Below are 12,586 nucleotides of genomic sequence, written 5' to 3'. Positions count from 1 at the left end.
TGTAAAGTCCGGGGTCATCCGTGTACGAAACTTTTCTGCTGAAGAACACGGACGTCTACAGTCTGTACACGGACAGTACCTGGTAACTACATGGACAGACACGATAAACGCAGGGAAGAAAGACCGTGATATTCCGTGTATCTCCGTGAAACAACCGTGGATGGACCGGCAGAAACCGTGATCTTCCGTACGCTCGTGATCATGGCTGCACCGACCGGGATCCCCCCCCCCCCCCGGGACATACGGGTAGTTACCGTAGTTATCCGTAGAGAAACTGGCGTTTTCTGTGTCTACGTCGTGATAAGTGTTGACACCGGCATTACGTCGGATCACTCCGGATGACTAGAATTTCGCATCCGGCGTTCCCCGGCTCCTGATCCGTGAATCTGTGACAGGGGATTAAGTATGTATGCTTGTGAGAAAACCCGTTTTTTAAATCTTATTTTACATCTCTAATCCCATCCCGTTCTACATTGCTGGAATACACTGTGGTGGTACTAATAAGTAGTACGGGCAATTTCTGTTTGGAATGATAATTAGTATATTCAGTAAAGGGAAAACTTGCTACATGTAATATGAATATTCAATAATTATGGATGTGGTCTCTCTCTCTAACAAAAGAGTTTAGGGTACATAATTACTTCACCATAGTATGTTAATAGGCATACATTCAAAATAACTTCATTCAAAATAGAAATTGGAGCAATGTCGGTGATTAACAAATTGGAATGAATTTATAACAAAAGCAAAAATATCAAAAACATCAAATGAGTTAAAAATAATAAATCATAAACTGCATTTGACCGAGACTTATTTTCTTTGATAAAGATTTTCATAAAAATTCATCAGAAGTATCTAGACTAATGATAACTAATACATTGTATGCACAATCCGAGCACTCTTCACGATAGAACTAGATTGTGGTAAGCTAGTTTCTGTACTACAAATTAAGGTACATCCGATCCATAGAAGAAGTTATTTTCACAAAGAGTCAATATCTGTAGCTACTAACTCTTTTGTGAAAACAAAATGCTTGATTTTTAGTGAGATAAAGATGGCAGAGAGAGAGAGAGAGAGAGAGAGAGAGAGAGAGAGAGAGAGAGAAAGACAGAGAGAGAGATGATGCCACATCTATTTAGAGTGAATTAGATTTTTGTCAGAATTATCTCCCCTTGTTGAAATGTAGATTGATTGATTGTATCTTGCTTAACGTCTCGCTCGAGAATTTTTCACTCATATGGAGATGTCACCAAGACCGATGAAGGCCTTCAAATTTAGGCCTATGCTCGGCGCTTATGACCATTGAGCAGTGAGGGTTCTTTAGCGTGCCACACTCACTGTGGCAAGGGACATCCGTTTTTAAAATCATCTCTTAGGACCCGTGACATTCACACCTGATGTCGAGCGTTTGGCGATGGAACTGTCACTACCCGTTTTAACGACTTAGGTCTGTCGTAGCCGGGATTCGAACCCCGGCCTTCTGCATGCGGGGCGAACGCTCTAACCTTTCCGCGGTTTGAAAAAATAAACATTTTCATAATTTGTATGGTGACTTTTACTTTTCTTCACATATTTTGGAATACCAGGGTAATAGGGATCTTTTCAACATGAGCTTTCTTTGGAAATTACATTCTAATTAACTTTATATGTCAGAAATGTGTTTTTGTCGTAGGGATTAATGTTAATCTCTATAACAGATATTTCTGTCTTGTCAATTTGAAAACTCTTCTGGTGAATCACTGTGTATATTAAGGATATTTCATTTGTTACCATATTTTGTATGACATAACAATTAAATATTGGGGAAAAATGGGGGTTTTATGAATCGGATACCGCAACAGAAGCGATCGACTTTCTTGCAGAAATTGTGAAATTGGGTCGGTGCAAGATACGTCTGATCTTAGTGTAGATCTGATATCGCATCGACGCAATATACATCTTCACCTTTTATACATGAATTTCACACATCTCGCTAGAAGTCAAACACTTGTGTTAATTTCAAATACCCGGATTAGCGGATCCCCACTAGTTTTATTGTGACGAAAACCCTTCAAATTTGCATGGGGGATACAAGTTATACACAGGTCATTGTTATAGACATAGATCATAGTCAGTTTGATTTATTTATAGAAAGATATTGACGATGAAACATACAAACTTGCAGGTTGAATTTTATAGAACCCCGTGCTAACATTACTTAGAATTTTGAATGAATCAGAGGGGGCATGTTGCAGGTTCACTTGTGTAAAATTCTTGATCAGCTAAAATAAAATAACAAAAAAAGTTGTTGTTTAGATTGTCCGATCTTCAAGACCCTAAATCGTGCACACGTGCTTGAAGGGGTGGGTGGGGGGTGGGGGGTGGGGGTGGGGGTAGTCTTCATCCACTCAACAAACTGCCTCAATGCCCCCCCCCCCCAAACTTCAATTTCTTACATGATGCAGTGATCACTACATGGTTTGAATCCTTAACTTCCAAGCTTACATATTACATGTATATTCTCCTCACACTCATTCACTGTTACTTACATAGTACATGTACATTCTTCTCACACTCATTCACTGTTACTTACATAGTACATGTACATTCTTCTCACACTCATTCACTGTTACTTACATAGTACATGTATATTCTTCTCACACTCACTCACTGTTACTTACATAGTACATGTACATTCTTCTCACACTCATTCACTGTTACTTACATAGTACATGTACATTCTTCTCACACTCATTCACTGTTACTTACATATTACATGTACATTCTTCTCACACTCATTCACTGTTACTTACATAGTACATGTATATTCTTCTCACACTCATTCACTGTTACTTACATATTACATGTACATTCTTCTCACACTCATTCACTGTTACTTACATATTACATGTACATTCTTCTCACACTCATTCACTGTTACTTACATAGTACATGTATAGTCTTCTCACACTCATTCACTGTTACATGCACTATCTAAATAGATGGGGACACCCAATATAATGATCGTCGTTAAAATAGTGGGAGACAACCCCCCCCCCCCCCCCCTCAATTCTTCGTGGCCTGCAATCAATATGTAAGGACGTGAAACCTCGGTCAAATACAACTAGTTCACGAAAAACATTTAACAGCCAAAAATTAATCAACGATTTGCATTTTAGTGGCTCCTGTTCATATACGCTATCGATTATAGATCTTTTTTTTTAAATTTCTGCATTAAATCATTTTTAATTTAGACGAAAGGTGAAGATCAATCTCATAACTCCCACAAGCAACAATCGGTATGAAACACGTCAGACAGCAGCTGACCCTATGGTAAGGTGTATTGGCAAACTAGATCGTTATAACGACCATGAAATTTGGAACGCCTGTACCATCAACTTGTTTGTCAGTAGCCTGCTTTTATTTAAAAACTGACCATAAGCAGAACAAGTCTTGCATATCGAATCAGTTGAGATATATAAACACCATATGCAGGTGATAATGGAATATTGCTACATAAATTATAATCAATACTTACTGATCCTCTCTCTCTCTCTCTCTCTCTCTCTCTCTCTATATATATATATTACGATGTTATAGATTTAGTACTGCTTTCATTACTTTAATGATCGTCAGGCCGTTCTTGGCACACTAATTTTGACTACGGATAACTCCGTTTACCTGAGCAGGATATAGAGCTCACGGCGGGTGTGGCCGGTCGACAGGGGATGTTTACTCCTACTAGACACCTGATCCCACCCCCTGGTTTGTCCAACGGTCCGTGTCTGCCCAACTCTCTATTTTGTATTGCTTATAGGAGTTATGAGATTAATCACTGCATGTTCGTTATATTCACCTTGATAGTAGTTATGAGATTGATCACTGTTCGTTATATTCACCTTTATAGGAGTTATGAGATTGATCACTGTTCGTTATATTCACCTTGATAGGAGTTATGAGATTGATCACTGTTCGTTATATTCACGTTTGATGTATACAGATACGGAAAGTTTACGTACAGTATAAAGCTATAGAGTACAATTTCTTTCTGATTAATTATCCATTGTTTTTCATCGTGATGTTTTTATTTCTACAATTTTGAAGACTGTTTCTTTGCGCGATATTTTGTTCGGCTGGATCGGGTCCCCCCTTCCCCATACCAAACGGATATTTAGTGCCTAGCTGTTTAACTCCCTGCAGTCAAAAATAAATACAAAGCCAAACAACGTCACTGTAAGCAGACAATCTAGTCAGTTGTCTCATTGTCAGTTGCCAAGGGTATTCAGTCCACGAAGAGTGCAGTGGACCCGAAACCCTTAACTAGCGATGACCATTACAGTAGTTTTCAGATTTTACAACTGACCCAAAAAAATAGTACGTTTGTTTTACAAGTTTCATTCAGAGGACGGATACGTTCGTGAGTCACTGAATAAACGATACAACTTCCGCATTTTAATTCAATCTTACATTAACTGATAACCACAGTAAGTTGTTAAATGTACACTTTGTGATATTTCTACACTACATGTAAACATATATACAGCGGACCTAAATCTTCTATTCTTCATTACCATGGAAACTACAGGTTATAAGATATGTGGCGCACTATATCTCCCCAATTAATAAAATTGTGGTACAATTCTTTATCTATCGAGTATTCGTTACACTACTGAGTATTTCTATTTTGTTGTTTTTCTTATGTAGCTCGACTATGTTTAACACATTTTCAGGTGTGTGTGTGGGGGGGGGGGGGGGAAGAAAATGAATTCTATTTGCCTATTTCTATGCATTTGTAGTCGTAAAACATCAAGTTATATTACCAGGAATATATTGCGAAAGATTGTGCGTGCCCCTCCACTCCACACACCCGAAAAAAAGATGATGCGTTCATTCCAAGGTAATACCACCGTCAACATCAATAATGCAACACGAACGATATGATTAAATATTGTTTATTTGTTGTTTTTGTCCCATTAAAAATATCATTCCTTTAGAGGCGCTACAGTCTCTGAAACGTTCTACTTTACCATTTTTCCGTTTGGTCACCGTGCGCTTTCCGTTCATTTTTGCGTTCACCGTACGTTCACTGTCATTCGCAACACCACTTGAAGTCAAAGGATTGATTTAGAAAAAGGAAGGTGTGCATCAGAGTGAAAGTAAACTTCCTTATCTTATCAGAAATTTAATTTATAAAGTACAAATATCAGGATTATCAACTGCGAAAATTCAAGGAAAACTGTGGATCACTCATCAATATCAAAGGATAGAATAAATCAGTGTTGTTATCATTATAAAACACAAGTATTGTTTGTTAAAAAATGGGATAAATTCTGATTGAGAGAAAATTGCAAAACCCTTCAGTTATGAATTTAACCCTTATACATGTACATGTAGCGAAGAACGAGCACTGGTACGTGTATCAAAATGAGGCGGTTTCAGTTAATAAATACCGCATTTCAACATTTTAAAGTTTTATTATATTTCATTGTGTCTCACTTGACAAGAATTTCTATATAAGTTTATTATTTTTCTTAAGCCCCCCCCCCCCCCCCTCTCTCTCTCTTACTTAAAAATCGATGTCACACTGTACATTTCAATCCAATGTCAAATTGATATCACGAGTATTTCTGATTATTTTATTGTCAACAAATGTATTTAGACCCCCCTTCCCCCGCTAAATGGCCATAAGCGCCGAGCATAGGAGTGAATGTTCCAGCCCTTCACCGGCAGTGGTGGTCTCCATATGAGTGAAATATTCTCGAGAGGGACGTTAAACAATATTCAATTAATTAATTAACTGAAACTTTTGAATCATTTGTCTGTAATATAAAGATAGACTATTTCTCGTTCATTTCTGCCCCATATGTGATATACGATCCCGTGGGGACCGGATTAGGATAAGTCGTCAGTACCCCCCCCCCCCCCCCTTGCTTGTCGTAATAGGCGACTAAATGGGGCGGTCCTTCGGATGAGACCGCAAAAACCGAGGTCCCGTGTCACAGCAGGTGTGGCACGGTAAAGATCCCTCCCTGCTCAAAAGGCATAAGCGCCGAGTATAGGCCTAACTTTTGCAGCCCTTCACCGACAGTGGTGACGTCTCCATATGAGTGAAATATTCTCGAGAGGGACGTAACAATATTCAATCAATCATATGATATACGTATAGTTCAGTACAATCAGCATAATTGATTAAATATTGTTTAACGTCCCTCTCGAGAATATTTCACTCATATGGAGACGTCACCACTGTCGGTGAAGGGCTGCAAAAGTTAGGCCTATACTCGGCGCTTATGGCCAATGAGCAGGGAGGGATCTTTACCGTGCCACGGGACCTCGGTTTTTGTGGTCTCATCCGAAGGACCGCAGTACAATACAGTTTTATCCGCATAAAAAAATATATACAAACATTGCACAGTCTAAATTCATGGTCGCATTATTTATTTTGTACATACGTACATGAATTCTGCGATTGTTTCCTCTGGTCGATATACTATACATGTATTTGCAGTAAAGTGAATTACGCAACATCTACTTGGGAATAAACCTTTTATATTAATTAGAAGCGTTCAGGTGTCAACACGAGGGGTTTGCTAAAACGCGGAACGGAAAACGGAAAGGAAGATGGACGGAATGGAAAACGGAACAGAATTTAAGACTTAGAATGATTAATGTAGCTAAGATAACACCAAAGAATCGGAACAAATACGGTATCATGATTTAGATGAAAAAAATTGGTGATCCCTTTACAAGCGGTAAAATAATTTTATCTTAAAAGTCTGCGTCATAAATTAGGCGAAGTTAAACGTTTGTATACGAATTTGCAAAGCGTTTTACAAGAATGTTGAAATGTCGGCATTCACAGATTTGTGCGAGCAGTGACAACTATCGGTAAAGAACACACATACTTTATATGACCCCTCCCCCCTACCGATGGCAAAACTTCCTTAACGCACATTTACCTGTAAATTTACACATAATACCGTGGATGCATGTACTTACAACAGGGGGTGTGGTATGTATATAACGACAATCCATGATCCTATTAAGTCAGCAAGTTAAACATGTGATATATCATCTTTTAACTAACAGACTTTGTGATCGTAGCACTCCAATCCTAAACTAAGGGGACTTCTAGCAATTTATTTCTAAACTACATACTTGTATTTTAATACTGAGATTAAAAATGAGATGACCTTTTAATTCCATTCGAGCAAAATTGTCTGTTAATCTTTTTGCTATTTCGTATCTGTTAATTCCTCATACTATGGATCGTAAATTCTATCTTATAATTAGTGTTCATTGGTTGGGTTTCAATCTTTCTTTCCCGCTGTAGCACTAATCCGCAGGATATTCGTAAATATATGAAATTTCATATAAATTCATCCCAAATGAGGCAAACCTTTTACACACACAAATACATGTATTATACCTGGTGTAGAACGAAAGTAATGATAAAAGTTCGATTTAAGATTAGGCCGTTTGAGGAAAATTGGTTAAAAATTATTTTATCTGTTACATTGTTGTTTTCAGGGGGGGGGGGGGGGGGGGGGGGGTTGTGTTATTCATCGGATATATAATTTGAAAATTCAAGTCTTTTTCGGTATGGTTGTTTTCTTTATTAATATTTTCCGTTCCGTCTTCCGTTCCGCGTTTTATCAACACCCCGGCACGAGGTACCTGTTCTACCCGTGTTGGTTGTTCAATGCATTTATCTCGATTCCTTTCGGGGATGTTTATTGCCTGTAATCTAAACGACCGCGCTTGTAAATTTTGAAGTCATGCATGTACACCTGTAAATTCTTGGCACTAATTACTAGACTATCTTTATTTCACATGCATCGTCTATGCTCTTGTATTAAGAAATTCAATAATATGCATCTTAGGTCAAAATATAACTACATGCAGTATACCGAAATGACGCACCAATATTCATGATTTATGAAAACTTCAAGATTTCTAAATATTAAAGAATATATGTTTCAATTTTTCATGTATCTGTATACGAAATACTGTAAACAACTGTCTTTTGTTTGTGCACGATTGCTACGTGCATTGATGTGAAACTCACGATCATTTTCATGAGAAATATACATCCAGTACTTGCACAGAAATGAACAGATGTAATAAATGTTTTTGTCCTGATTATTAAGCAAGTACAGTTCAAAGGAGAAATCCGAAAAACGTCCCACCGTCCACGTGGGAAAGTAGAACGTTTCAGGGACTGTACCAGATCTAGTAGTGTTGACTTCTGTATGGTGCTCAGGGCCGTAACAGTAAAGGTTCTTTAACGTGCCAACGTCTACCGTCACATCCATTTATAAGGTCATGACCGAAAGACCCGTGATTATCACTTCTGAATGTCAAGCGTTTGGTGAAGAGCAATCACGACCTATGTTGACGTCTTTGGTTTGACGCGACCACAGAACGAGCGGGGCTCGAACTCACGACCTCCATGTCATGAATCAAATCTAACCACTGAGATCACGTGATTAGCTAGATAGTAACAAAAAGTGACGTTGATACAAAAGTATTCATCTAGTCTGGGAATTATTCTTTATTTCAATGATTCTATAATGTTAGAGGTTTCTCCCGTTCTTTGTGTACTGGTATGTAGGGTGAGGGTTTTGTCACGTAACACTCAGGAGACATTCATCCCAAAATCAGGATTCCTGAAAAAGAACAAGAGAATTATTAATAATTACTGTATTAATGATCATTTCCTGTAGCTCTAGACAGGATGTGATATGAATACGGAAACCATTTCACAAGCCGTCCCTCCCCCTTTCTAAATTTGTTTAGGGCTCCTAAATAAAGATAATCCGTTACGCGTCTTAATAAAAGAAGACAACAAGCAGAAGGGGCGTGGCCAGACTTCCCGATGTCCTGTATCTGCTGACTCCACACCTGACATTATTTTATAGAAAGTTTCCCTTGACCTACATCTTTCCGAAAATAAACCGATAATTATTTCTCCTAAAAATATACTACCTGGTCAGAGGCAGATTTAAGCCGCCCCCCCATTTTCAAATTTAAGGTAAATCGTGGTATCTTGTTTAGAAAAATGTACTAAACGATAAAAGAAGCAATGATTTCTTCCACTCACGGAGAAATAAATGACAAAAAAATATTTTGATTTCTTGAATTAATTCACTGGGAGAACTTAATTCTTTCCAAACACCCCTAAAATTTGGTCATTATATTAATTTCACCTTATTAGAAATGATAGAAAATAGTACAAATGACTAAATAGGAGACATATTTCAAGCCCTATAAAATCTGTAAAATCCAGGAGCTTCCCGGGGCTTCGCCCCCTGGGCCCCCACCACAGGGGCCTCAAGGCGGCCCCCAGACCCCCTTCCTCATAAAGTGTCCCCCGTAACTAAAATTCCTGGATCCACCACTGCTGGTCGTATACGGCCAACGCTTTAATGATGAAATCACACCAAAACAAGTGGCTGGGTTTGTAAATAGAAAGTGTTTAAAATTACAATACCCCCCCACCCTACCGTTTCTAGAAAGTTAGCCGCCACGTGATGGAGAAAACTTTACTTATCTATCAGTTGACTAAACATATTTCCATTTCAATACATTTATTTACAAATCTGAAAATTATAGTTTTACAGCTGTTCGCCCTTTCACGGAACATTGAATATGAAAAGGTCAAGTAAACAGCCGTGGCGGATCTAAGGGCGGAACTTGGGTAGCTGCTACCACCACCTTATTTTTTTTTGGATCCGCCCCTAAACAGGTAACTGATTTGTTTGTCTAAACACAATTTATTTCTATATATGTATTTCATAAATACCCCCTCCGTTATAAATGTATTGTTTACATTAGAAAGTTTGAGTGACTATGCAAATGAAGTATGGTTTATTTGGATAAATGATCGCATTTCCCGTTTAAATCACGTGACAGGACGGAAGGTCTACATATATAGTGTAGCTGGGACCCGCACATTAAATTCACTCATCATCATCAGGTTGACATACCAGGAAGAGGCGGCTGTACAGAGGACATTTTGGATATTTACAGGTTAGACATCATTATTTTACAATACGCATTGTACAGCAACTAAAATGTTAGAAATGTATCGGAAAATTATTTTGAATAAAGATATGCTTACTAGTGAGCATCTTAATTCCATGCATTTCAGAGCGCAGGGGAGGGGGAGGGGGTATCTATCTATATTATGTATTTCATGATCTTAATATATTAAACATTTCATCTATGAATTTAAATAAAACATTCAGACTATATATAGATAGTGTAATTTATCAAAATTGAAATTATGTCTCGCCAATTCTGTAGAAATTAATCCATTCTTCCTTTGTGTATATTTCCTGTATGATACAAACAAGAATTCTGAAACTTAGACATTTATTTCTTATTTTGTGTAATACATGTACAGAGTTTTTAAAGTCAAATTGGAAGATGCGTGCTTGTATCGAGATAAAACCTCGATACATTATTTATTACTAACAAAACAGCACTTAATGTAAATATATTATTTTAACATTTTTTTTTTCATTGACAGTTAACAACTCGTGACCCCTGACCCAGAGATGGACCCGCGTGCTCAGGACGTCCTACTGTGTGACCTCTGTGAAACTGACCCCCTGCAGTATTGCTGTGAACATTGCGATATCAATCTTTGTACTAACTGTGTCAGTAAACATCTCTCAGATTCCTCTAAAAAACACAAAATCGCACCCTATCATTTACACAGAAAGTTTACTCCTAAATTCTCAAAATGTCTGAAACACGCCGACAAAGATTGCGAACTGTATTGTGAGAGCTGTCACATTCCTGTATGTACTACCTGCATCTCCTCAGGTAAACACAAAGGTCACGATATGTCAGATATTCTGAAAAAACTCGGCTCTAAAAAACAACTCATACAAAAAGATTTAGAAGAACTCGAGAAGAAGATTTACCCCCGATATACGGAAATTTCCTCCGCTGTCCAAACTGAGAAAGCCGAAGTACAAACGAATTACGGAAAACTGGCCACAATTGCTGACCAACAAGGAGAAGTCTGGCATCGCGAGGTCACCGCCATTGTCAACAAACGGAAAGCAGACATTGTAGAGACAAAAACTAAACATCTCTCTCTATTAGATAAACAAGCAGATGAAATCACGCACAGAATGACTGAAATCAACCAGGTCATTCTAGAAATGAAAAACATCCTGGACAACAACGACATCTCCTTAACATCAACTTACAAATCTAGAAATGATGAATTCAATAAACTGCCTCCTACAATCAAAGTTACATTACCAAGCTTATCTACTCCAACAATTAACACAGAAACACTTAACGAGATGTTTGGTTTATTATCTTCACTCTCCGTTACAACAGTCGAACCACTGCTTGATGAACCGCAACTTACCGCCGCCATAGACACTGGGTATGACAGACTATACAGTGTTAGCTGTCTGTGTGAAGATCAAGTCTGGACACGCGGGGATAACGAAACCATGAAGCTGCTCAACCTCCAGAGTGAACTACTGACATCAATACAAACCAAGTCAGGGAGACGACCAGAGGACATAGCAGTGACACGGGACGGAGATCTTGTTTATACTGACACTAGTAATAACACCGTGAACTTAATTAAGAATAAAAAGATACGGACCGTGATCAGACTACAGGGGTGGAGACCTCTCTTTGTCTGCTGTACCGCGGATAACAATCTCCTGGTTACCATGGACAGTGATGATGGAGAACAATGCAAAGTCGTGCGTTACTCCGGCTCCACAGAGACACAAAGCATTCAGTTTGATGATCAGGGTCGTCCTCTCTATAAATCTGGTGGTTATATCATTAAATACATCAGTGAGAACAAGAACCTGGATATCTGTGTGGCTGACTTTGAAGCTAGTGCAGTAGTGGTGGTCAATCAGTCAGGAAAACTCCGATTTAGATACACTGGTCATCCCTCTAATACCAAGCAATCATTTAAACCATTCGGCATCACTACAGACAGCCAGAGTCACATCCTGACAGCAGACCGTTACAATCACCGTATCCACATCCTAGATCAGGACGGACAGTTCCTCCGTTACATTCACTGTGATTTACACGCTCCATGGGGTTTATGTGTGGACATCAGAGACAACCTCTTTGTGGCTGAGTGTCACACTGCTAAAGTGAAGAAAATCCAATATCTATAAACAGTGTTAATTACACAGCTCTACAGTGTTAATTACACAGCTCTACAGTGTTAATTACATCTATCAAAATGGTGTTAATTTCACATCTCCAGTGTTAATTATACATGTACAAGGTTCTGTGTTGATTACCGATGTTAATTACAGTCCTGTGTTGATCACAGCTGTGTTAATTACACCAGTGTTTGGGATTTGTTTTTAACGCCTGCATTGACATTAAATGTGTGTTTGTTTATGAGTGTTTGATTGAACTTTATTTTGTTTGTTATCTGTGTTATGTTTCAATGTATATATTATAGATAAACATGATTTAGTGTACAGTCTTACATTATTACTGTCAGTACAGATAGATAAACATGATTTAGTGTACAGTCTGACATTATTACTGTCAGTACAGATAGATAAACATGATTTAGTGTACAGTCTTACATTAT

The 12,586-nt window shown here is 38.2% G+C and overlaps 1 protein-coding gene and 1 long non-coding RNA gene across 2 annotated transcripts; one reads left to right on the top strand and one right to left on the bottom strand.

Moving 5' to 3' along the window:
* Positions 1-8,515: 8,515 nt before the first annotated feature.
* Positions 8,516-12,126, bottom strand: LOC130049825 (uncharacterized). The gene is made up of 2 exons (XR_008798171.1): positions 11,618-12,126; positions 8,516-8,648 (listed from the first exon to the last, which is right to left on the bottom strand). It is a non-coding gene; the product is annotated as an uncharacterized LOC130049825 (long non-coding RNA).
* Positions 9,872-12,468, top strand: LOC125660748 (uncharacterized). The gene is made up of 2 exons (XM_056147896.1): positions 9,872-10,011; positions 10,514-12,468. Exon 2 carries the CDS (start codon positions 10,542-10,544, stop codon positions 12,153-12,155), a length of 1,614 nt encoding a protein of 537 aa, XP_056003871.1. The 5' UTR covers positions 9,872-10,011; positions 10,514-10,541; the 3' UTR covers positions 12,156-12,468.
* Positions 12,469-12,586: the final 118 nt, after the last annotated feature.

Source organism: Ostrea edulis, chromosome 8 (genome assembly GCF_947568905.1).
Source record: "Ostrea edulis chromosome 8, xbOstEdul1.1, whole genome shotgun sequence".
Lineage (NCBI taxonomy): Eukaryota > Metazoa > Mollusca > Bivalvia > Ostreida > Ostreidae > Ostrea > Ostrea edulis.
The sequence above is the reverse complement of the archived record's forward strand: the minus strand, read 5'-3'. Positions and strand labels throughout refer to the sequence as shown.

What these genes read in the sequence shown, in the direction of transcription:
- LOC125660748 (XM_056147896.1), top strand. Translation starts at nt 10,542, where the DNA reads ATGGACCCGCGTGCTCAGGACGTCCTACTGTGTGACCTCTGTGAAACT.